At 40.6% G+C, this 27,461-nt stretch overlaps 1 protein-coding gene across 2 annotated transcripts in view; it reads right to left on the bottom strand.

Moving 5' to 3' along the window:
• Positions 1–27,461, bottom strand: part of Wdr35 (WD repeat domain 35) — a 56,075-nt gene that overhangs the window by 5,947 nt on the left and 22,667 nt on the right. For both annotated transcript variants that reach the window (XM_076558949.1, XM_076558950.1), the window contains 11 exons: positions 18,533–18,677; positions 16,843–16,912; positions 15,710–15,763; positions 14,264–14,373; positions 13,450–13,660; positions 6,842–6,922; positions 6,235–6,371; positions 5,741–5,944; positions 3,051–3,197; positions 2,281–2,413; positions 672–782 (listed from right to left, as the gene is read on the bottom strand). In XM_076558949.1, the coding sequence (XP_076415064.1) occupies positions 672–782; positions 2,281–2,413; positions 3,051–3,197; positions 5,741–5,944; positions 6,235–6,371; positions 6,842–6,922; positions 13,450–13,660; positions 14,264–14,373; positions 15,710–15,763; positions 16,843–16,912; positions 18,533–18,677 (1,403 nt within the window). The remainder of the gene's footprint in view (positions 1–671; positions 783–2,280; positions 2,414–3,050; positions 3,198–5,740; positions 5,945–6,234; positions 6,372–6,841; positions 6,923–13,449; positions 13,661–14,263; positions 14,374–15,709; positions 15,764–16,842; positions 16,913–18,532; positions 18,678–27,461) is intronic.

Genomic DNA, 27,461 nt, shown 5'->3' with positions numbered 1-27,461 from the left:
ATAACCACATTAATCTTACGATTCTCTTTTTGCACATATTATAAGCCAGAAAAAGAATCCATTTTTTTAGTGTTCATTATAAAATAAATTTACAGTTCCACTTAAGAAAATATCCTATTAGATTTAACATTTACAAATTGTGTTTATAAGGTAAATCGATCTTTATAAAAACACTTCAAAAAATGCTTAAAAGAATATACTGATAGCCAAAAGTTTCTGTAATAATTCTGCACTTTTAGTTAAATTTCGGGGTTTTTTAAATATCAAAAACATGTTTTCTATAAAGGAGAAAGGAAATAGACCTGCCAAAATAAATATTGATCAAGTAACTCAATTCTTTCCCCAGGCAATGAGTGACCACTAACCTAGTCCTTTCCTGGAAACCAAACCCAACCTAACAAAATGCAGAAAATTATGAAATTACTTCCAGACAAAAACTTGAAAGCACTGATCTGTTCTGTGCTCCCTGGTTGGCTAAGTTGGGAGCAGGTCACCCCGTGTGGTAGCACAGGAGGTTAAGTACAAACACCCACGAGCTAGGCTTCTTTCCCTGAACCACACCTAGCCCCCCATGCCTTACACCGGAGACCATTTCAGTGACTTTAATTTTGCTTTCAGTTAAAAATCTCTAAACCGGCAGGCTTTCCAGATGGCAACTGTCAGTTCCTCACCTGGTTGAGGTGTACGCAGGTGTCCACCGCTGCCTTTGGTTGGTTACACTTCAAGAATGCGCTCACGGCTTGTTCACACATTCCAACTCTCACAAACATCTGTGCTATTTCCTGTAAGCACCAAACACTATTACCGGATTTCAGAGACCCAGGAAATCAGTTATATTTTAATTTATCAAAACTCCACAGGGACACATGAAGGATAAACTGGTGGGGACACCTGAATACTACATCGGTGGTTAGTGATTTTTCTTTTAGACAGGGGCAGAGGTTGCAGGTCAGGACAAGTGTCACAGTGCCTACTTCCACGGAACTAGCATTTCATTGGCTCAAGCCCTGAAGACACTGCCCTGCCTTACTTTAAATCCAAGGCTGAGACCAGATTCTGTAAGTTCAAGACCAGCCTGGGCTATACAAATGTTGCCTGGCAAGCACGAAGCCCTGGGTTTGGCCCCCAGTACCACATAAACTGCCATGGTGGTGCATTCCAAGCACCACCCAGAGGCTAGAGGCATCCAAAGTCACCCCTGGCTACACAGTGAGTTCAAGGCATCCTAGGATACATGAGACACATCAAATCTAATCTAAGGAGCACTTCATGCCATGCCTGTGGTTCACATCTCTAACCACAGTCACACAGGAGGTTGAGACAAAGGAGCTGATGCCCTAGACGACAAAGCAAGATTCCTAGATAGATAGATAGATAGATAGATAGATAGATAGATAGATAGATAGATAGATAGATAGATAGATAGATAGATGACAGACAAATGCAGACTGGGGTGGGAGACAGTTTAATGGTCAAGTGTCAAGTTTGAATCTTAGCATGGCAAAATCAAAAAGGAGAAAAGAAATGCCCCCTTCATCAGTTCTCGAAGCTAACCCCAAAACAAGTTCCCCAGAAGGTGGCAGGAGGCTGGGGCATCGACCATCACCACACACCTTCCTGCCATCTTTTTGTTTCTCTCATTACTAGTTAGAGTTTTTCTCACCCCACCCATCACTTCAAAAATAAGCGATTTCTAAGAAATTTCAGTTTCTCTCCTACTTAAAACACACAGGGTTGTGTTAAGAGCAAATGGGACCATCATGACAGTGGAAGCCAACTGTTCCTTTATAAGAAACCTGAACTGCCAGAGAACTCTAGACCTGTCTATTAATTAACAGACAGCTTTTAGGATGGAACCCACAACCCATATGTGTATGACCCTGCGGCTGAGAGTGACTAATACCACAGATACTGAGTTATACACTAAACAAATAAATACAGACATGAGCGGCACTCAACGTCAACTCAGAGGCCTAAAAGTAACAGTCAAGGAAGGGACATGCTGCTTTTAGTCATTTTAATGGTGAACTTCACTGTTGATGCGACCTTTCGAATTAATTAGAAGCAAATTCTGAATGACCTTGGACTCACACGAGGCTATGCTCTAGTGAATGATTTCTCCCTGCAGCTCAAGAATTCAGTAATGCTAACATATTGATTCTAAAATAAAATTAAAGCATCATCCCATGTCTAAGAAACCATGAAATTATAGATTAACTTTCAGTTTTCATTGCTACAGAGGATATTTCTTGACTAAAAACAAAAATATGGAATACCTACTGGAAGCAACTTGTGGTTTTCTGGAAGTGAATTGGCAAGATTCTCTAGCCCCTCATAATCTTCTAGCATATAATAGCATTCAGCTAGGCGCTCCTGGTTCCTGCCTTTGACGTAATACTGTACAGCATTCAGCCTGTGGATGAAAGAAAAACCTTCATGAACAGTACATAAGTCTCCAGATAACCAAGAACTGCCCCCAAGTAGTCTTTCATTAGGATTTCTAGTGCTTGTCTTACTTCATCGTCTTCAGTTACACACTACCTTTAAAGCTCACATTCTTTTAAATCTAGAGACAATGTAGCAAATTCTACTTGTAATATTCTCTGAATGCTCTCACATTGTTTAACTTACAATATCAGAGAAGTACTTGAATCATTGACATAAATAAGCATATTAATCACAATGAAAACTTTGGAATAAAGCAATGCTTTCTGGAAAAAAATCTATAACAAAACAAGTAAATATACTTTTTTAACTATGTTCACAAATAAATCATAGACAACATGGTTGTGGTCTCAAAACAGTGAAGTGTTTTCTGAAGCTAGGTACAAGAGTCTTGTGTATAGATGGCAAAGTGATGCCAGGCTTATCTCTCAGCTCAAAAAATGACTTGCATCCAGAGAGCAAATGCATCACAGGGCCATTGGAATTTCAGGATTTAGGAGAAGGGCTTTCACTCTGACAGCACCATCCCCTGGGGAGGTAGTCTGCGTAACAGAATAATTCCAAGCATGCAAGAACGCATCAGGTACTTCAGGTAGCTCACGTACCACTTTTGCCGATCAGCAAAGTAGTCTCCAATGGCATTGTGGGCTTGTTCGAGGAGACTGTCATCTGCGTCACCAGACCCAGTTTTCAGGAGTTGCAGTACTCTGAACCAATCCCCCAATTTCAGCCTCAGACCAATAGCGAGGTCTCTGAAAAACAAAAAAGTTTCATTCACTCTACAAAGCTTGTCAGTTGCCTGCTCTGTGCTAGACACAGTTCTAGGAGCTTTGATTATCTCCAGACACTCTGGAAACAGCCTGGCCAGTAAGAGGCAACTGGGAGAGAGCAGAAGTTATGGTCTGAAGGCATGTCCTCTCAAAACCTCATGTTGAAATTTAATCCCAATTGTGGTAGCATCAAGACACGGTATGTTTGGGGAAGTGATCAAGCCTCTCTCGTGAGATGATGAATGCCTTTGTAGTAGAATATTATTTTTAAGGTGTGTTAGTTTTGTTTAGGTTGCATTTATTTAACTCTGTGAAGCTGTGTTACTGTGCCTGTTTAAAACACCTGTGGGTCTAATAAAGAGCAGAACGGCCAATAGCAAGGCAGGAGAAGGATAGGCAGGGCTGGCAGGCAGAGAGAATAGATAGAAGGAGTAATCTGGGAGAAGAAAAGGGATGGAGAAGTGAAGAGATCTATGAACCAGAGAAGGAGGAGGACTCCAGGGCCAACCATCCAGCTACACAGCAAGTCACGGTGTAAGAGTAAGATTTACAGAAGTAAGAGAACGGGAAAAGCCCCGAGGCAAAAGAGAGACAGGTTAAGTTATGGTACATTAAGCTGGCTAGAAACTAAGCCAAGCTAAGGCTGGGCATTCATAATTAAGAATAAGCCTCCATGTGTGATCTATTTGGGAGCTGGGTGGCAGACCCCCAAAAAAAGTAAAAAAAAAAAAATAGCCGGGCGGTGGTGGCGCACACCTTTGATCCCAGCAGTCGGGAGGCAGAGCCAGGCGGATCTCTGTGAGTTCAAGGCCAGCCTGGTCTACAGAATGAGATCCAGGACAGGCACCAAAACTACACAGAGAAACCCTGTCTCGGAAAAAAAAAAAGAGTAAAAAAAAACAACATGCCTTCATAAGAAGGGCACCAGAGAAAGCTGACGTTCTTTTACCCTTGCTTTCCACCATGTGGAAATTCAAGGCACCACCCTGGAGGTCCAGGCAGGGCTCCCAGCAGACATCACAGCTGCTAGACCCTCAGCCATGGACTCCCCAGCCTCCAGAGCTGTGAGAAACAACCATCTGTGCTTTATGGATTAGCCGGCCTGAGGTACTTCCATCACAGCGATCCAAGCAGAAACGACACCGGAGTAAGAGGCTGTTTCTAGTCTTCTTTCCTAGATTTCCAGCTTACTGAGCAAACTAATGGCATAAATAATAATTACCTCTTTTCATGGATTTCTTAGACACAATCGGGTTTATTGCAAAATAAAATATATAGTATAACGGCTTGGTTTTGTATTTGTTCTCAGGGCTTAAGACGTAGAAGGGATCTTCTGGGGGTATAAATATCAATTAGTGAAAATTAGATTACATGCTTATTGCTGAAGTGAAGCTCATACATTATATAAAGAAAAACTAAATATAAGTCATAAAACAATCTCTCTTTTGACTTTTATTTTATCATTCCCGAGAGAAGAAAATTAAATAATGGCGTCAACAATCAAAACTCAAATTATGACCTATATAATAAATAATAAGAGTCCCCAGTCTTGTTGGACAATAGTGGCACATGCCTTTAATCCTAGCACTCGGGAGGCAGAGGCAGGAGAATCATCTCTGTGAGTTCAAGGCCAGCCTGGTCTACAGAATAAATTCAAGGACAGGCTCTAAAGCTACACAGAGAAACCCTATCTCAAAAAAAAAAAAAAAAAAAAGTCTCCAGTCTCTACAGACTTCTCAACTGTTTTCTTTACTAAATGAACAGCATCTCCATAGTAATGTATGAACACATATTTAAACAGAGCAATTGGCTGAGAAATGGCTCAGTGATTAAATACTTGTGGCACAGCATGAAGACCTGAATTCAGATTCGTGGCACCCACGTGAAGGCTGGGCATGGCCATGGCGTCTGTGGCCCCAGCACTGAGCACACAGAGACAGCCCCTGAGAACCTGCCAGCCAGCTAATCTAGCCAAAATGCCAGGAACAGGTTCAGTGAGAGACCCTGTCTCAGCAAGGTGGAAAACGGCAGCGGAAGACACCCAGCACTCACCTCTGGCCTCCACAAATACCTACATGTGCAAACACATGCAAACAAAACACACACACACACACACACACACACACCAAAAAAAAAAAATTTAAACATAATAAATCAAAGAAAAGCAGAGATGAAAAAATGCTCCCAAATTTTAAAATATAAATTAATGAGGCCTGTGAAATGCCCAGTTGTATTCCTAATGGAAAACTATTTTCTTTTTCTTTTTTCTTTTTTTTTTTTGGTTTTTCGAGACAGGGTTTCTCTGTGTAGCTTTGCGCCTTTCCTGGAGCTCACTTGGTAGCCCAGGCTGGCCTCGAACTCACAGAGATCCGCCTGGCTCTGCCTCCCGAGTGCTGGGATTAAAGGCGTGCAGAAAACTATTTTCTAAAAGAAATGGTACAATATATTTCGTCTACTTTATGGTCTCCATTTGTAGAACACGATGAGCAGAAAAACACTTGGGGGTGGCTGCCTTCCTAATTTACCTTCTGTCCATGTCCAGATACATCCTTTCCGCTTCCTCAAACCTGCCAAAGTAGGCGATAATCTCAGCCTGCTTCATCGCCTCACTCTGCAGGTTCCCCAGGCGCTTCACAAACTTGATGCCTTGGTAATCCTTGCAGCGCACGAACGCCTGCTGGGCCGTGTACAAGTCCAGCTTCTGCAGGGCGGCCTCAGCCAACAGGCGCCTGGGTTTTCAAAAGACACAGAAAACCTACTGCATAGGACTAATAGACAAGTCTTGTATCAGAATTCAATCAGTGAAACACGGTAAAAAAAAAAAAAAAAATCTGGTGGATTTCTTAAAACGTAAAAACGATTGTGTTAGCACATGCAAACGTTTTTCATATAACATGCTTGAAAAGAAGAGCAGAAGAGATTCCAGTTCCCCTGAGGAGGCTAGTGGGAAACAGAGGGTAACAGAGTTGGGACTTTAAAAGCATGCTGACTTTGGGGAATGCTGGGGTTTTTAAAATACCAAAGTCGGGGGTGTGGATTGTCCTCTATGAATTGAGACGCATCTTCAATTCCAACCTTCTCAATCAATGCTCGACTATCTCGAAGGGACCGGATCTCAAAATTCATTATGTAATCCTTGCTAGGGTGTTCTGGATTCTGAAAGTGAAGAAGAAATAAACGAATTCAGAAGGCTGCCTGCAGAGGATATTTCTTCCCTACAATTGAAAAGAAGATAATAAAATAAAACAAACTAGTACACTGTGAGAAAAACAAAGAAAAAGAAATCCCCATGTTTGGATCTTAAGAGTTATTTGGACCGGGCAGTGGTGGCGCACGCCTTTAATCCCAGCACTCGGGAGGCAGAGGCAGGCAGATCTCTGTGAGTTCGAGGCCAGCCTGGGCTACCAAGTGAGTTCCAGGAAAGGCGCAAAGCTACACAGAGAAACCCTGTCTCGAAAAACCAAAAAAAAAAAAAAAAAAAAGAGTTATTTGGAAAATAGACAAACGGAGTCTCCCATGGACAATCAGGCTTCCTACACAGAGGTGCAGACAATGCCAGAAAGAGTCCCCCAGGTTTCTCTTGGCTCCATTTTTCCCCCAGGTGCAATTCTGTTGTTGTTAGTTACCTTTAGAATCTCATCCAAAAGAACAGATTTAATTTCTAATTCTTCAAAGTTGCAAATATATCCAGAGGTCTGAATGGGTTCCTTTAAAGACAAAAATGAGTGTTATGTCTCATCATACAAAACACCCACCATGGAATCATGATTTTAAACTGTATTGTCAAAACTTTCAATTAAGAAAAAAAATAGAATGTCAGTAATGCCATATGCCCATCACCTAAATAGTTAACATTCCACTGCATATACACCACTAAATTTCTGACTGGTACCATATTTCACCTCTATAATTATATACATGTCTCTAAAAGAAGAGGATGCTTTCTTTTTTTTTTTAAGATTTATTTATTTATTATATATACAGTGTTCTGTCTGCATATACACCTGCAGGTCAGAAGAGGGCACCAGATCTCCTTATGGATGGTTGTGAGCCACCATGTGGTTGCTGGGAATTGAACTCAGGACCTCTGGAAGAGCAGCCAGTGCTCTTAGCCTCTGAGCCATCTCTCCAGCCCCGAAAAGGATGCTTTCTTACCTAACTACGTAATGAGTTGAATTCCTAGTAAATATGATAAACATTGTATTTGGATCTAATTAAGTACATCTACCATACAAATCCCACAGCAAACTGGAGTCTGCCTTCTTTGCACCTGATATATTCCCTACGTAAGATTTTACTTGCCCACATGTAAATATATGGATGTTACATGTATGTCTCTTATCCTATAGACAGTTGTAGAAATAAAGTGTAGGATCTATATACTGTAAGGTAAAGTAGCTGCCCTATATCCTTAGCAGAAAACAATATATACAATATTATATAAAACAAATGAATAAACCTCCCATCTACTTAATACCACCAAAAATACTATAGAAGAAACAGGATAATAAAATCATCAAAATTACATTTTTCATAATATATGTATACATAATTACACTATCTATTACATAATTAGGTACATAAAAAGGTGCCAAAATGATGAAAATAAAAGGTAAAAATTCATAGTTTGGGTTCAGTATGCCTAAGACTGAGGCTCTCACATGCACAGTAGACCTATCCAATGGGACGTCAAGAATCTCTTCTTTGAAAAAGCACAAGTTAGTTAAAACATCAAACCATATGAGAAAAGTTTATAAAATCTTTTAACTACCTTTAAAAAGGTGATTTTTTTTTCATACGGCAAATAGCATGTTTTCACGAGTAACATGCTCACATAAACAGAGCCTGGCATGGCAGTGCACACCTGTAATCCCAGCACAGGGAGTTGGAAGCAGGAGGATCAGAGATTAAGGGGCAGGCCTTTGTTATACAATGTGACCCTGTCTCAGGAAACACCATCATAGGTACACACACAGAATCACAACAGAATTTAATTTGAAAAGAAGAACATGTAATGAGACATTTCTCATAGGGTCTTTTTGTTTTGATTATTTTGATACTATCCTTTAAACCAAATATACTTGTATAAACCTGTTTATCACTAGAAATAATTTAATTAGATACTACAACAAAGCAAATGCTAAAGTCGTAAAAGGTAATCTATAGATTAAAAAATATATCACAACCCTAGAAAAATAAAGTATAAAAATGTAAGGCATTCCTGCTGGGCAGTGGTGGGGCATGTCTTTAATCCTAGAGGTAGAGCCAGATGGATCTCTGTGAGTTCGAGGCCAGCCTGGTCTACAGAGAGAGATCCAAGACAGGCACCAAAACTATATAGAAAAGCCCTGTCTCAAAAAACTAGAATAAAAAAAAAAAAGGAAAGCATTCCTTTAATTTTGTAATTCTTCACTGTGGGATACCTTAAGATGTCAGCTCTGTTTTATGTAACAGAATTGATAACTACGCAGAAAAATACAATTTGAATTTTAAAATCATAGCTTTAATAAAAGTTCTTTAAATGATGAAAAACCATGGAGAAAGGGAGAATGGGAAAGATGAAGGAAGGACAGAAGTGAAGAGTTTTCACAATAGTTTATAAATGTTGGCATATAAGTAATGTGCAAAAATTTGGGGGGAATTCATCTTCCTAAAACTCGACTTCTGCTTGTATTATACTCTGGCTTCCTCTCTGTTGCTGTAATAAACCCCGTAACCAAAAGCAACTTAGAGAAAGAAGCTTACACTTCCAGGTCACAGTGCACCCCTGGGGGAAGTCAGAGCAGGAACTCAGTGGGAGCTTGAAGCAGACACCACACACCACGGAGGCCCACCGCTTGCTGGCTCCCTTGCAGGCTCATACTTAGCGAGCGAGCATTCTTATACAGCCCTGAAGGACTAGCCAGCACACAGCATCAATCAGAGTGGGCTGGGCCCTCCTGCATCAATTAACAATCAAGATAATCCCCCACAGATAGAGTCACAGGGCAATGTGATCTGGACAATCCCTCAGTTGAGACTCTCATCTTGGGTAACTCTAGGCTGTGTCAAGTTGACAGATAAAGCTGTAAAGGCCAAATTACATAAAGCAACTTTATTTTCCAAAATACACGAGCAACTCATCCATACCGCAACTGAACGTGGTGTGCCACACTAACGAGCTACGAAGCAGGGCACACTCACGTAGCCAGTAAGCCAGGTGTTTATTGTTATTCAAACAGGCATCCAAGCCTTGGTACCCAGTACTGTATCAAGAAACCCTGGGGCCCCCACTCAACACAGTCAGAGGCCTCACAGCATGTGGAATACAACAGTTGGCTTCCTGAAGTGTCCTACTTAGCTACTCTGTCTTAGCACATGGAGACACACTGAGGCTTGAATACACCTATTTAACTAGATTGGGAGATTATATCAAATTTTACCTTCACCTCACAAATTAGTCTACAGGCTTAAGGGTTCTTAGAAAGAATCTGCTGGCTCCAGGGATCACTTTAACACAAGACAGGCAACTATGGAATGGCTGTCTCCTCCCTCCCTCCCTCCCAACATGAAAACAGTGATCTCCCATCTATCTATCCTCACGTGGAAAATCACATCCAGGCACTAACTGTCACACCACAGCTTGCCTCCTGAGTGCTAACGCAGATGGCCGTGTCCGGAAGGACATATCCTGCAGCTGTGTCCAGGCATCTTCTCCCAGCAGCTGGAGGAAGGACCAACAGAGCAGTGACAGAGGCCTCTGTCCTCAGGAATGCAGAAGACAGAACAGCCCAGTATACAAACAATTCTTGACGGTGTTCAGGTTGTTTTTAAAAACTGATCTGGCTCTAAACTTAATATACCAAGGGTTCTACACCAAGCAAGAAAACAAGTTCAAATAAAGAAAATAGTGTGTGTGTGTGTGTGTGTGTGTGTGTGTGTGTGTGTGTGTGTGTGTGTGTGTGTGTGTTTTACTAGAGGCTAGTCTGTTAGAGCTACTTATTATCTCCTCCAGACAAAGACTTCCCTTGGTGCTAGACTGAGCACACTCTGCACACATTATGTAACCCTAATAAACCTCCACTCTCTGGGCGTATGACTCCAGGCTTACCAGGTGTGGAGCCAAGACTATGGAGAGGACTCTAGCACTCAGAAAGCACTCTTACATCTTAGAGGTTATCCTGTGCACACCTGTCAAATTCCCACACTGATTTTGTGGCAAGAGCCAAACTTCCCTCAGGTCCTTGCAAGAAGCCATGCAAGGGCAACAGTCAGGGATGTCTTTTCTTTGAACCGTTTCTCAGGGTGGTAAGAGTTACAAAGACCGCGAAGCTCCTTAATGCCTTAACAGAGCCTTTAAGAGGAAACTAACATATTCTCTCATGACCCAAAGAGCCCCAGCAGAGCTCAGAAGAGGGAAATGCACAAACAGTGTGGTATCTTAACGGGGCAGCAGCGCACCACTAAACAGATGGCTACAGAAAACCTTTAACAGCTCAAATCCCTGCTTACGCAATTTCTTCTCAAGAACAAATAGAAATGGATCAAGTAAGACATTTATTGACTCGTCTCTTATTATTTATTTACTCTAGCAAAGTACAATATAAAATTCCAAATTGAAAATCATTAGTAGTCCAAAAATTGTTTTTAAAAGATTCTTCTTGTAAACCTTCATGTACATGTTTCATAGGTGCACATTTTCAGTAGTTTGAGGATATATTCCTAAGGGTAGAATTGTTGAGTAACAGAGTAACAATGTTTTGCATTTTGACCAACCACCAAACTGTTTTGCCAAAGTGGCACACCATTTTACAATCTCACCAAATCCTTGTTTTTAAGGCTCTGATTTTTGTACAAAAGCATTCAATCATTCTGTCAGACCAAACCAGGAAAAGTAAGCTATAGTTCAGAGCTATTCTATTCCATTTACTATGCAAAGCCATTCTTGGCATTTGCAACTCTCAGCCCTTTTGAGTATTCTTGCAGTGTTCACCTTTTCCTCCACCACTTTTTTTTTCTTATTTTTTTTCTGGTTTATTTCTATCTATTACAAATGTATAAAAAATCCTCCATCAACGCTGCTGATAGCAGCAGAACCTTGAGAAATATACCTTTGGTTTGCCTCAGAAAAGGAACACATATTGCACTGTAAAGTTTATAAAATTGGCGCAAAACATTGTGATAATGTTACAATACCAGTTTTAAGAGTTCAGTGACTAATGGGGAGCCGATGGGATACATGCAGAACTGTGAAAGCGATCTCACTTAGCCAGCTGTACACGTAGACTGTAAATCTACATTCAGATCATTTCTGAACTAAGACTATCATCTCAGTTTATCTGTTGAGGTCAACCAGGAAACCCTAGAATATACCTTGATTTTTGCAAAAAACAAAATAGGGGGAGGGGTTTCTTCAGCATTTCAGTCCACGAGTAACAGTATCCTAACAGGCAAAGTATTCTCTCACTGTCAACATAGAATGAACTGCTGCTGGAGGTCAACTTGGGCTTTAATTTGCATTAGCACTTACATGCATAGTAGTCCAAGTTGTTGACCTCATGACTTTAAAAAGTAACTCTAAAAAAGTAAAATGGCCCTTCTTGGAAGACTAAAGAAAGATATCCAACCACAGTTGTAAAAAGTCTCATCAAAACAATATACCCTTTTATGAATTACGCCTCAATTAAAAAAAAAAAAAAGTAGCCCCAAATAAGAAGCAGCTCTGAAAAAGAAAATATAACTTAAGATATTTGAAAAAAACAAGGTGAATACAGGTTCAAAAATAATTAAGATACATTTTCTTAAGGCTACCTAGAATTAGGCTTTAAAGAATTCTACCATTTCAAGTTTACCACTAGTTACTAGATACCTATTTACAAACAAGATGTTCACCTATGAAACATGTACATGAAGGTTTACAGCAGTGTGTTGCTAATAGTAAAATAGTTAAAACAACTCAAATAGCTATCAAATACTGGAGAGAAATAAAATGTGGCTTATTCATATAATAGAATATTATTAAGACATAAAAATGAATGAGAAACTGACAGATTAAATGACTTTGGTGAACCTTCATAATTTCATTTGTAGATCTTTCCATTTCTAATTTATAAATACATTTGGGGTTATAAATTGTAAATGTACTGCCTCCTGTCAACATTGTATACTTCTATTTGATGATTTCTGTGTCAAACATTATATAGAAATGTTTCCAAGTATTTTCTGTATTAACTGTGAATGAATAGAACAAAATAAATTGCCTGTGATGGAAAAAAAAAAAGATTCTTCTTGATTAAGCTACAGATCAAATTATTTTGCATGGCCTAAGCAAATGGGTAAGAGTTGGTCCAGAGTAGCTTGAGTGACAGGAGAATCCGGAACACAGAAGTCAGCTGGAGTGATTCTCTCTTAGAGAAGCCTGTACCCATGCTCTTTGGGATGTCTTTCTTTCTGAGTACATCCCTTGTTCTCTTAACTCTCATGCTTCAATTCTATACTGAAAATGTTTTATTATATGTTTTAATACAAAAAGCCAACGCTCAAAAAAATCAGTTGATGTGAGCTATAAATAGAAAAGACCTAAAAATAAACAGCAGGAAAAAGAGACCATGATGTGTGTGTGAGGACAGCTGCAGAGAGAGAGTGTATGGATTGGTGCGTGGCCTGGAGAGAGCACAAGAAACCTGAGGTAAGCATAAACAGTTAATAGCACAAGAGAACAAAAAGACAAGGCCATCTCAAACATGCATATTTAGATTGCTTCAAGAAATTTTGACAAATAAACCTGGTAATTTTCTTTTCTTTGAATTTTGATAAGAGAGAGAGAAAATAAGACTATTGAGTGGCCACAATTCCATGTTGGTGGGCTCAGTTTTGGTTTCAGATCTCACTACATGGTCCAAGTTGGCCTGGAACTTTCTAGATAGCCCTGGTTGGCCTTAAAAATTATGGTTCTCCTCCCTCAGCCTTTCAGGAAGTGGGATTACAAGAATATGCCTCCATGCCCAGGTATGAGTCCATCTTTTAAAAGAATAAATAAGTACCTAGAAAGTGCCTTTTAGAGAAACAAAAATATTTCAAAGGTATTATTCCCATTACAAAACAAATATTTTTAAACACCACAGGAAATTTTTAAATTTATTTTCACACTTGTGCAATAATGTCAATAAATTCTCAAAGAAACAAAGGTAGAATATTTGGATTTTGAATTTGACTCATTATTTATGGACTGTTAACATTCATTTCTTGTTTGTACCTCAGGATCCAGGTTTCTGAAGACATACATTCTCGTCTTCTCCATCATTGCAAACAAATCGGGGTTATCCTTGGCCCACTTCATATCCCAGACATCTTTGCGCTCCAGTTTTAACAATTCGCCGACCACTTGCTGCCCTGTACTGTCTGTCACCCGAGTGTCCAAGTCAAAGAAGGTCAAGACTCCCGCGATGTCGATGATAGCAAGGCGACTGAAAGCCACACAATTGGGGAATGAAAACTGTCAAATACTATCACATGACGTCGAATTGCTTACAACCGTTCTCCAAGACCCCTTTATCAGAAGTCTGGAATGTGGTAGACCTGGCTTTAAACAACTTTTAAACTGGCGGGCGACGGTAGCGCACGCCTTTAATCCTAGTACTCAGGAGGCAGAGCCAGGTGGATCTCTGTGAGTTTGAGGCCAGCCTGAACTACAGAGCGAGATCCAGGACAGGCACCAAAACTACACGAAGAAACCCTGTCTCAAAACAAACAAAAAAAACTTGTAACAAATTTAACAGAAAGTAGAAACTATTCTTCACTTTGCTACCTTGTAAGGAAAACGTAACCAAAACCAGCTAGTATCAAAACATAAAATAGTTAATTTAAGCTTCAAGATTAAAAAAAAAAAAAGTACCAAGATTTCTATTTAAACAAAATACAGTAAAGTAAAACTATACGTAACAAGTTCATAATGAACATATGTGTCAGCACATTAATTGCATAAATCCAACCACCCCACCCTAAGCCACACCCCCTGGAAGGAGGAGTTGTCTCAGGCCACACCCCCTGAGGAGGAGCCTCAGGCTTACCTGGAGTTGCAGTTCAAAGATAACTGGCAGGCTCGACATTCCAGCGAGTATTTTTGAATCAACGCAACATTGGGAAAGCTGTACCTCTGGATGATGCCAGATTCACGCCCCTATGGAAGTGGCCGCTAGTTATTACTACAGCATGTTTACCATAAGAGCTTCAAGTGTAAATACAGGTCTCTCTACATGTCCATGTTTTTAAAACCAAAGTGGCACGTCCTAGCAAGTTCCCAGTTCTGCTGCTGAACTATGTTACTAAGTACATGTTTATCACCTACTTTAACTGAAGTCTTTTAATAGCAGCTGTAGGTGGTCTAATTTTTCCTCACAGAATATTCAAGAAAGAAGTCAGGAGCCTAGATCTTTGGTAATACACAAATTCTTATCTGACAAGAAAGAAACATCTAAAGCTGCTTATACTTCTTCAGGTTAATATTTAGAGTAGACTATCTATTCAATTAAATTCTGCATACATGAAATGGAAGGTTATGGTGTGAAATAGCCGTTACTGGAAGCCTCCTCTCCATCCTACAGTCTATCGGATAGCACTAGCTTTCAGCAAGAGGAAAGATAGCCTAAAAGCAGTAATACCTTGAGTATTACTTAAAAACCGACAGGGATGTGTATTTCCTGGGCAGGCATGACAGATGGGCAGCAGATTCGGCAGATGGGAGGGAGGGTCCTGTGACTGGCTTTCAACTCTTCTGTACCTGAGCCCCGTGGGGTGATGGGCAAGGGAAGACCATCTACATAGCTCATCTTTACCTCCTGCCTTTCAGCCAGAGAGCAAGGCTTCCTCAGCACAATGCTCAAGTGCAGCCTAACAGAGAGGTGGGAACGCCACAGGATACAAGGTTCTTAAGAGCCTTTTCCCACAAAACGAGCTGACTCCTGAGAACTGACCTGGAAGCGATTAAGCCTCTGCTGATGCGACTCAAACACACTGCTGTACCACACAGTTACTTCTGAAGTTACTGTTTTCAGTGTCTGAGCTCAAGAGAAAACCTTATACCATTGCTTCTATTTTTAAAATTTAGCAAAATATTGCCACTTGGCTGACTGGAAAATACACCACTTCATTCTGTTTTATGAAGGTGGTTCAGCCAGAGCCAGTATAAAAGTCCTGGGCTACATACAGGGAAAAAAAATCCTGAAGTCCAACACTTTGCATACAGCCCCTGCATCTACCGATTCTTTGTGGGGCTTTCAACCCAGAGTCAACTCCATGTATATGTTCCGTCACCCTACTGGCTTTATAAATAGTTAACATTTTTGCAAATGATTAATAATATGTACACAAGCCTTAAAATTTTCTCATTTCTCCTATCAAACTTGGGAAAACTTAGGACATCCACAAGATGATAACCTCAATCCAAAACTCTTGCTTTACCCTAGCTCTATAATTTAAACAATTATTATTTATAAAATTAGTTTATTTCAGCTTACCACAATCAATGTCTTATCAGATGCAGTAATGGCACAAATTGGATCTCTTGTACCCTAAAATTAATCAATCATTTTATGTAATATTTGTTGAATGACAAAAGAAGTCCAAACTAGTATGTAATTACTAAAAATATACAATAAATCATTTGTTAACTTAAAAATTTATAGTACCTACTATGTGTCAACCACTGAAGTTCTATAAAGATACTCCAATCTTGAGCCCCAAGGGATTATTTAAAAATCAACTTCCAAAGACTATGAACCAAACATCTAATTATAGTCTGTTAAGAGATACAAATGGGTTAAAAAAGAACACAGAGAGGACTATCTGACTTACACTAGATAGGCAGAAGCCTAAATTTAGCTCTTAAAGATAGACTGAGGCCAGGCATGGTGGCGCACGCCTTTAATCCCAGCACTTGCGAGGCAGAGGCAGATGGATCTCTGTGAGTTCGAGGCCAGCCTGGTCTGTAGAGCAAGTTCTAGGACAGGCTCCAAATCTATACAGAAACCCTGTCTCAAAAAACAAAAAAAAGAAAGATAAACTGAGATCAGAGAGGCCAGCATATGCCACCAGAAGGATAAAATAGGAGAGTTCTGTAACCACCTGGATATAAAGGGTATTATGTCAGTAATTATATATACTTATATAATTACTGACAAACCAATCATACAGAAATCGGACTATTTTATCTGGAGACCTGCCAGAAACTGATGGTTCTCTAGGCTGGGGAAAAGGTAAATGAAAGAGCTTGGAGAAACTTCTTTTACAGTGAAAAAATTATGTAACAGTTCACAACATCTACAGTCAACACAACTAACAGACATGTCCAGTCTGTGGCCCACAAGCCACATGTGTGGCCCAAGATGACTATAAATGCAGCCCAACACAAAGTCATGGAGTCTGGGGCTGCGAAGACGATTTAGTAGATAAAGTGCTCGCTACAGAAGCAGTAGGACCTGGGTTTGGATCCCTAACAATTGCGCAAAAAGCAGGTGTGGCGGTGTTTAAGGAATTGTTAAAATGATGTCCTATGTACTAGAAACCAATTCTTGCTCAAGTCTCTAATAAAATCACAATGTGTTCTTATCCACAGACACGGACACTTACTAACAAAAGTCAAACCACCTACTTGAATGGCTTTACTGTAGTCAAACACCCCATCCACAGATCCAGAAGGAACATCATCAACGTGATAAATTCTGTTAAAAAATCAAATTTTGAAGAAAGTGAGGGTTACATTATTTCGTAATCGTTGTAATTAAGAATGGTATGACAACAATGAGCGTTATTATTGAATACAAAAACCCTGATTGTTTAAGGAGTTCTTGATACAGCTGAATCTCATAAAAGCAGAAACTGTCCATCAAATATTTACCGGTTATAAAAGTGACCTGTCAGCAAAGTCCTGTCCCATTGTCAACACCCAAGTTATGCGTTCCCAACAAAGAGCGTTAAGCTGTGGGATAGTTTGCCTGGCGATTCGTCAGGAGTGACTGCTTGCTTGCTGGCTTGCTGGCTTGCTTGCTTGCTTGCTTGCTTGCTTGCTTGCTTGCTTGCTTATAAAAACAGTTTCTCTATGTAGCCCTGGTAGGTCTCAAACTCATAATCCTGCCTCAGTCTACTGCAACTTCAGACTTGTGGAGGAATAACTTCCAATACATGAACTTCCTTTTGTTTACCAAACACATTTACACACCTTCATGTTGAAGCTTCCTACAGGAGCCCAGTTGTGGTGGCATATTGTATACCCTAATAAAATTTGCCTGAAGATCAGAGGACAGAACAAGCCACTAGATTAAACATAGAGACCAGGCAGTGATGGCATGCACACACCTTTAATCCTAGCCCTCATGAGACAGAGATCTGTCTGGATCTCTGTGAGTTCAAAGCCACCCAAGACTACATGAGATTTGACTCAGTCATGAGATTTGACACAGAGTCAGGCAGTGGTGGCATACACCTTTAATCCCAGTACTTGGGAAGCACACACACCTCTATTACCAGCACTTAAGAAGCACACACACCTTTGATGGCTGGGTGGAGAAAGTTACATAAGGCCTGAGGAGAGAGGAACTAGAAGCCTTTTTGGCTGAGGAAGCTCATTCAGCTAGAGGCCTATCAGCCGAAGCCTTTCCCGGCTGAGGAGTTTTAGAGGTAAGAGGTGGCAGTGGCTTGTTCCTTTGTCTCTCTGATCTTTCAGCATTTACCCCAATATCTGGCTCTGGGTTTTTTATTATAAGACCATTTAGCAATTTGTGTTACACCCGGTTATCCAGGCTCCTCACTTCTCTGTGTGGCAGAACCCTCTCCACCCCCCACTTACCAGAAACCACTGCAATTCAGACTCCCTGGAATCCAGGGCCAGGGGAAGAAGCCACCAAAAGCCCCCTCCATACCTGTGTCTGGGGACCTGCATCTCCCCTGGTGACGGATGCTAGAAAGACCCATACCACTACCCTATGGGAATGAAGTTTCAGTTAGACACTGGGATCTTAACTGAATAACTAGTTTCAATTTAATATGTGGAGTGGGTCACATAGCCATTTCCTGACCAAAAATATCCCACAGATTTCCAGCCTTTACCAATAGGGTGTTTTGTTTTGTTTTGTTTTGTTTTGTTTTGTTTTGTTTTGTTTTGCCAACTTTCTTTTACTTTGGTAAATTTAAACAGATCTATTTAAAAGATACTCAAATTAATTAAAAGTGTTTCTATTAATCAAGGCAATGTGTATTTCTCAAGAACAGCAACAGATAATTAGCTATGTCTGGCTTCGAGGTGGTATGGTTGCGTTACTAAGAATATGTATCAAGAGACATACCTTTCTCTCCCTTCTTTTCGTGACCGTGTGATCTGATTAATTTCCAATGCTGTGAGCTTCTTCGCCACACGATACTGCCAGGTATAAAACGCTTCTTTGGAAGCTGCTATCGCGTGGGTTTTGGTCATTGCAACAAAGAGTGGTACTATCCAAAGAACGTGAAGACCATTAGGCTATGGTTACGCAGAATGGGCTTCAAAGCACTTCACCATCCCCGAGTCCAGCTCCTCATTTCAGAAATAATAAACCCACAGTCTCGAAACATGCACACAGTCTCTCAACTCAGAGAAGAATCTGACGTCATTAGGATCATACAAAAGTATTAAGTAAAATGGATCTACTGTCTAATGGACCCAGAGCTAAAACCTCCAGACCTTTTAGAGAACACTTAGGAGTATGAGCTGTTGCTGTGGGTCGCTGGAAGAGCACTTCCTCAGCACGTGAGAAGTCACAGATTCAATCCTCAGTATCTCAAAGGTAAAAAGGGGGGTAAATTTTTTAATGATTTATTTTTTTTATTTCATGTGCACTGGTATTTTTCCTGCATATATGTCTGTGTGAGGGTGTCAGATATTCTGGAGTTACAGACAGTTGTGAGCTGCCATGTGGGTGCTAGGAATTGAACCTGGGTCCTCTGGAAGAGCAGCCAGTGCTCTTAACCACTGAGACATCTCTCCAGTCCCAGGAGCAAAACTTTGTGAGCCGGGGTTAGGCAATGATTGGTGCCTTAGGTGTCTCACCAAAAATATCTAACAAAAACCAAACAGTGAATTAGACAGCATCAAAATTAAAGACATTTGTGTTTCATGTGATATCAAGAAAAGGCTAAACGAAAATATTTATAAATCATATATTTGATAATGAACTAATGGTTATATACATACATATGAAATTGTTTAAAAACACATTTAATAAAAGAAAAACTAAAAAAATGACAAAGAATCTAAGTAAACACTTTTCCAATAAGATACACAAATAACCATTCAAAGATGACCAACATCATTAATCATCAAAAAAAACTGAAAATCAAAACTACTACTTCACATCATGTGACCCTCACTAGGATAAATAGACTTTTAAAAAGTCAGACAACAAGAATTGATAAGGGACTGGAGAGAAAATGACAATGTAAAATACTCTGAAGAGCATTTCGAAGTTCCTCGAATGTTAAATAAAGACTTACACATTACCTAGCAGTTCTACTCCTAGGAATAGGCCCAAGAGAAACTAAAACACACATACACACCAGTTTACACTCGAATGGTCAAAGCAGCATTCTTCATAATAGCCAATAGGTAGAAACAACTCAGCTGCCCATTGATGAACAGATAATTAAAACCCAGCCCCTGGGCCACCACCACCCCTGCCTCTACCAATTACATCTTGGTTTAAATATTTCTCCTTTTTCTTGACCCAGTTTGTCTTGTATTCTCCTGAGTCCCTTGCTTCTAGGTAAATACTTCTTTTCATTTGCCCATTCCTTAAACAGTATCTAACTGAACACCCTTTATGAAGCAGAGGGTCTCATCAGTTCCAACTCTGGATTTAAAACCAGGAGCTAAGCAGTGAAATCATCACCTAAAGTCACAAAATACTAAATAATATAAAATGAAATACACATTTTCAAACAACATATAGAAAAGCGAAAGTACTCCTTCATAAAGGGGCATTACTCCTTGTTTCCTAAACTCATGAATAGCCAAAACAGGCTGACCTTTTTCTATTCATAAGCAAAGCGATAAAAGAGCAACGTCCGCAAGAGCAGCTGCTAAGGGAACTTTCGCCGCAGCCCGAACAAGGGCACTTTGGGCACCAGGACGCTTAGAAACCGAAGTAGAGAAACTGGCCTGGCAGTGCGGTGTCAGCGGAGTGGGTTGACAGCCTGAGACTTTAAACTCAAGATTTTTTATAGACTGAGTAGTTCAATAGAATTGGGTCCGATTTTTTTTTTAAATTCCAGCCATAAAGGTTTTTCTATTCAAAACAAAACATATATTATTAATGACCCCTAGAGGGAGCACAGAGCTTTCATAGCCTTGCACAAAACCAAAACCTGGTGAGAGCAGCTGAGCCTCCAGAGGGTGCTAAAGCCAGCCAGGCTGTGTTCTCACTGACTCCTTTTACTAAATTTTAATAAATATGGTAAATTCCACCATGCATATTTCAATTCTGGTAACGACCATGCTCTTACTGATTCGAGGTTCACAAACCTTTACTGCTTCCTGGTTTAAAAAAATAAATAAATTTTCTTAAGCATATAAAAGCATTTTCTCAACCAAGGTTTAATTACAATTATAAGTTGCATTCATGTTCTTTATTCTTTTTTTTTTTTCCATACAATTTATTCTGGTCACACTTCCCTCCCCCTGGCCCGTGTTGTTTATTCTTGGTACTTCATAAATAAGAATTTATTGTTACCCGGATTAACTCAAAATTAAAATGTTACTAGTTCAAAGGACAAGTCAGGCTTCTTGGATCATAATTACAAACACTTCTTAACTATGATGTTATAAATTATTTCCTCTCTCCAAGCCTCAGGTTTCTTGTTCCAGTTGGAGATAACAATATCAGCCCTATAGAGCTGTTTTAAGGATTAAAAGAAACTAAAGCATAACACAGTGCCTGAAATAGAGTAAACAATTAATAATTTTTGGTTTGGTTTCATTTGTTTTTTCTAGACAGGGTTTCTCTGTGTAGCCTTGGCTGTCCTGAAATTCACTCTGTAAACCAAACTGGCCTTGAACTAAAAGACCTACCGGCCTCTGTCTCCCGAGTGCTGGGATTAAAGGTGTGTGTCACCACTGCCAAGCTTACACTTAATAATGTTAAAGTACATGCCAGGTACTCTTCTAAACACACTATATGTACTAACTCACAACCACTGTATAAGGCCAATATTGTTATCATTATTTAGCAGATAAGAAACTGGGGTATGAAGCCGGGCGGTAGTGGCGCATGCCTTTAATCCCAGCACTCAGGAGGCAGAGGCAGGCGGATCTCTGTGAGTTCGAGGCCAGCCTGGTCTCCAAAGCGAGTCCCAGGAAAGGCGCAAAGCTACACAGAGAAACCCTGTCTCGAAAAACCAAAAAAAAAAAAAAGAAAGAAAGAAAGAAAGAAAGAAACTGGGGTATGCGACAGTCATAACTTGCCTGTGTTACACAGCTGGGAAGGGGACAAGTGGAACACAGACCCAGGTACTCTGCTGCTCCTGAATCTGTGCTCTTAATCGCTGAAGCAGAATATCCCGCAATACACATTCTGACACATTAGGCATGGTAGCTATCTTTGTTTCTTATTTTTATTTTCTACGTGGATTTTTTTATAATATAACCAAGAACTCCAGTCATTACTCAGAACAAATGTAACTACATGTGAAACATATTTTCAATTAATATAGTAGTAATTTCAGTAAATTCACAAGGGAACACAATGCCATCTATGTAAATTCTAATAGATTTTTATTAAAAGATTAATTAAATCCCAACTAAGTTTATAAGAAAAGTGAAGATGAGGTTGCCCATCAGAATTGGATATTACTAAAGGCACCACAGCGTTTGGTCAGAGGTCATGGGAGAAGTCAACTGGTACTGACCAAGAAGCTCTGTCACTCTTGCAAGCTTTCCTAGGACTGGAAGGTGCTGCCGAGACTGTGGATAGACAATCATCAACAGTCTCACCCAGCTGGGAGCCCTGCGAACTACAATAATGACGGACATGCAAGATATGCCTGGGACATAATGGTGACACAGATGTTTACCAATGAACCGCTTCCTGATTGGATTTAATGCCTGATCCACAGGAGGAAACGCATGCCTGATACTACAAATCTGGTTAGGGAGGTTTGCAGCCTAGGGACAGACCTAATGCCATTATCCTGCTAAATGGACGAATATCAAATTGCCCTCTAAATTCATACCCATAGGACACATATCTTCATACTTAAAAACTAGAACAGTCCTCAGTCTTCATCAGAGAAGTTTCTGTGTGCCGTGGACAGAAATTCATAACTGACCAAAGTACAGAGAATATGTCCATGGAGTGCTGGGCCACAACTAGGACATCAATACGATCCCCAACCCCAGCCATAAACGGGACATCAATATCATCCCAGTGCCGATGTTCAGGGACCATCGGGGAAGAGGCAGAAAGACTGTAAGAGCCAGAGGTCAGAAGAGGACCAAAGTAAAACAGTGTCTTCTGGACATAGCAGGACCGCGCACTCATGAACTCACAGCAGCCGTGGCTGCCTGCACAAGACCTGCTCAAGATCAAGCCAGTCAACCCTCCAGCACGGAGCGGGAGAGGCTATTGGAAGCTGCCGGCTTCCATGGGAAGGAGAGTCAGTTGTCTTAAAGAATATGGTAGATCAACTCCACTACAGTGGACAGCTTCACACCAGTGAGGATATGGACAGCACAAGTGAGACTTAGTGGGTTATTAAAAAACAAAACAAACAAACGACAGGGCGTAAAGACGGGAGGAGGTGAGAGCTAGAAGGGACACCTAGCAGTCGTTAGGGTAAGGTGGGAAGCTAGATAGGATCAAAATACATTGTATGAAATTGTCAAGGAGCTAATTAAATTATTAAGAAGAAAATGAAGGCCAACTTTGTTAAAGATCTATTTATTTTTGTTTTATGTGGCTGGGTGTTTGGCCTGCATGTATGTCTGTGCACCACGTACGTGCCTAGTGCCCCTGGAGGCCAAAAGAGGACATAAGAGCCCCTGGAACTCAGATGGTTATAAGCTACCGTGTGGGTGATGGGAACTAAGCCCGAGTCCTCTAGAAAAGCATCCGGCGTTCTTAACTGCTGAATCATCTCTCCAGCCCCAAAGATCTTTAGAGATAGAATTTAGGGGAGGGGGGACACAATCCAGCTAAAAACACTCAATCCCCTTTTAAGCAGATTTAAGGATGAAAACAATTCAAAATATCAGTGCTAGAGAGATGGTTCAACAAGCTAAGAGCCCACATGAGCATGAGGAACTGAGTCTATATCCCCAGGACACATGTTAACAAAAGGCAGGCAAACATGCCAGCCACCTGCAGTCCCAGAATTCAGGAGGTGAACATGGGGTCCCTGGAGCAAGCTGCTGGCTAGACTAGTCAATATTGGCAAACTCCACATTTAGCAAGAGGCTCAGCCTCAATAAATAAAAGTAGAGCTATATCAAGGAAGACTCCCAACTTCAACTTCAAACCTCAACATGCACATATGCATGTGTGCCAACACACATGTACATGCACATACACAGGCACATATACAACACCCACATACACATGCAACACATGTCAAAATATGTAAAAGATTGCTGAGGGAAAATTTTAAGGAGTTATGCTTCTGTCAGCTGAGCCGTAACACTAATAGGCAGTCATTATTAGCCAAGCCAGGATGTAACATAATTTAAAGCAATCTTGGAATTCACATATAAGAAAAACCTGCTTGTAATATTTTAATGCTGAGGGCTGAATAAATTCCTGCATCTAAAATTGTTCCCCACTTTGCCACTTACTCATTCCTTAGCACTTTAAAGAGCTGGGAAACTGAAATGTTTTCATCAAATTCACTTTCTCTGGAATACATGAAAACCATCATTAGAAACCTACCAAAATGACCGCCCCCAGACAGGCTGCTCCTCTCCGTTCACTCTGTGTCTCCATCCTTCACTCAATGCTATCCTCTCTCCATAAAATGCCAGCCACCTGAAGACATACTTAGAGGTATCTCCTTCTCTCTCTCTCTCTCTCTCTCTCTCTCTCTCTCTCTCTCTCTCTCTCTCTCTCTCTCTCTCTCTCTCTCTCCCCTATCTCCCTTCCCCTCTCCTTCCCTCCCCTCCCCTCTTTCTGGTTTTTTAAGACAGGGTTTCTCTGTGTAGCTCTGGCTGTCCTGGAACTCACTCCATAGACCAGGCTGGCCTCAAACTCACAGAGACTCACCTGCCTCTGCCTCCCAAGTGATGGGATTAAAGGCGTGCGCCACCACACCTGGTACTTATAGGTTTTCTTAAAAGACATCCTTCCACACCAACATCCACTTACCCCAGTCACCAGCACAGGACCTGGCGCATGGCACACATCACAGAAGCAGTCAATTATTGCTCAACTGATTAAGCAAACCTTTTGTATTTACATAGCCCTTAAGAGAAGTCATAATTTCTATAGTCATTTTCCCCAGGGACTGTTACAGTGTCTGAAACAGAATATTTTTGGAGGTTTGCTAAATAATCCTTTCCATTTACATGACACGAACACTCTCCACAGACATTTGTCAGGGCAAGCACACTGCTGAGGACTGGGGCTCTGGAAACTAACTAGACACAGATCTTCAGACAGGGAAAGCGAGCCCAGGGCAGGGTGGGCAGCGTTTTGGAAGAAGGATACAAAAGCGATTGTGAGAGCTTCCACGGGAGAGCACCCAGTGAGGGACCTGCACGCCTCATACTGAGTGCACAAGAACTCTGCCAACCAGACTGACTGCGTAACGTCAAGTTCCTGTAGGTGAGAATCTGTCACATGATGCTGTTAGCGTTTGTTTCGGTTCTCTACCTTCATGGAAACTTTGTAGAGCCTTTCAAAGGGCATTGTGTAGGGTATATATGAGACAAAATGGTGAGTCCTTGCAGCTGTTTGCTGGGGGCCAATGAACGAACTGTTGGTTCAAGTTTCACCCAGTGAGGCTATAAGCCAAAAAGTGTCGAGCCTCAAAGATACAAATAGTCATGCTCTCGAATACGTACCATTTTATGAAGAGGAAGGATTTACATTTAGTTTTGTTTTTAAAACAGTCTACCTGGCATAAAAATTACTATGAGTTTAACTCTATAATAAATGATTCTACATTAAAATTTTTAATATTGAAAAGAAAATACAATCTCAAGGTTAGCAGACTTCACACCTCAAAGACATAGTACTCTGAGACAGGGAGATGGCCCAGTGGGTAGGGGGTCTTGCTATTGAGCCTAACGAACTGAGTTCGATCCCCAAGACCCCAAGACTTTAGGAGAGAATGACTCCTAAAAGTTGTCCTCTGGCCTCTAGATGCATGCCATGGTACATGTACACACACACACACACACACACACAAGAATATAATACTTCTTTTAATAACAAACATATTCACATAACAAGTCTTTAATAATTATAAGCTATGCCTTTTATCAACAGGGAACTTAACACATGTATACATATAAATATGCATATATGTACATAAACATACCTATGCAACAATGCATGGGGACAACATGTTAAATGTTTCATTATACCATACATAGTGAGTTACCAAAACCTAAGCATGAGGTCAATACTCGTCTTTCACATTTGCTTCTCTTACCAAAGACCTCAGCAAAATGCAAACATTTAGGAGAAATAAACACAAGTCTTGTTTTGTTTTATTTTTGTTTTTCAAGACAGTGTTTCTCTGTGTAACAGCTCTGGCTATCCCAGAACTTGCTTTGTAGATCAGGCTGGCCTTGAACTCACAGAGACCTGTCTGCCTCTGCCTCTGCCTCCTGAGTGCTGGGAATAAAGGCATGCGCCACCACCGCCCAGTGATTTTTTTTTAGATTTTTTTTCTTATGTGTATGAATGTTTCACCTGCATGTATACATGCACATGTGCACCACATTCATGCCTGGTGTCCAGGAAAGTCAGAAGAGGGCACTGGATTCCTAGAACTGGGGTTACAGATGGTTGTGAACCATCTTGTGAGTGCTGGGACTCTCACCTGGGCCCTTGGCAAGAGCCACGAGTGCTTTTAACCACTCAGCTATCTCTCCAGCCCACTAACATGCCTTTGAAGACTCAATATCTAATCTGAAAAGAACTGACTAGTTCTCGGAGTCAAAAAATAATTCAATGGATTTTCAATTTTTTGGACTGAATTATTCTTGTCACACCATTTCCAATATGTGACAGTACATTTTACCAAAAGAAAGAAAGAAAGAAAGAAAGAAAGAAAGGAAGGAAGGAAGGAAGGAAGGAAGGAAGGAAGGAAGGAAGGAAGGAAGGAAGGAAGGAAAGAAAGAAACATTTATTTTGGAAGTTGAAATAGCAAAAAAAAATTTTAATATTTTTAATAAATTTCTTAGGCCGAGACTTGAAACTCTGCAGAGACTGCTTTCATACCCACTGGACAGAGGAAAGGATAAAACTCAAGTGACAAACGTCAAGAAATGGGGATTTTTAAGACTTTCTCTAGCAATAGACCGGTTTCATTAGAAAGCTCTGGAAAAATCAACCCTACTTTATAAGCAGCTAAAGTGTTTTTATGGCAGAGAAGTATTTACAAGCAGTTTATTAATAATAAAAGTGGTTTAAGAGCAAAATTCTTTCTATAACTCTGTTTATTACATACTAATCTTGCATTGCACACCAATTCCTACAATTATGTTTCCCTTGTAGACAAATGATGGCAATTATGGAATTTCTATGGACTTTAGACAAAAGAGCCCTACAAGTTATTGTATTAACCATCACACTTTCAGAGTGAAGGGCAGCCTGATAAATCTGCCGTGAGAACAGATATCTACTAGTACTGCTCATGGCCACCAGAGGGATGGTCATTATTATTTTAGAGAATATCATTCTAATTAATACCACTAGTATGAGTAGGAAGGTATGTGATCCGTGCACACATTTGTGTGTAGGTGTGCACACTCATGTGTGTTCATACAGAGGCCAAAGAAGGATGTGGGGTGTTTCTATTATTATCCACCTTATCTTTTGAGACAGGGCCTTTCACTGAACTGGATGCTGTTTGAGCTAGGCTGTCTGGCTGATGAGTTCCTGGGATCCACCTATCTTAATCCCCCAGTGCTAGGATTACAAGCATGTGTGGTCAGGCCCAGATTTTGTGGGGGTGGTCAGGGATTTGAACTCAGGCCTTCCTGCTTTAATGGCAAGCACTCCGACACAATGAGTCACACCTCCA

Source organism: Peromyscus maniculatus, chromosome 22 (assembly GCF_049852395.1).
Source record: "Peromyscus maniculatus bairdii isolate BWxNUB_F1_BW_parent chromosome 22, HU_Pman_BW_mat_3.1, whole genome shotgun sequence".
Classification (NCBI taxonomy): domain Eukaryota; kingdom Metazoa; phylum Chordata; class Mammalia; order Rodentia; family Cricetidae; genus Peromyscus; species Peromyscus maniculatus.
The sequence above is the reverse complement of the archived record's forward strand: the minus strand, read 5'-3'. Positions and strand labels throughout refer to the sequence as shown.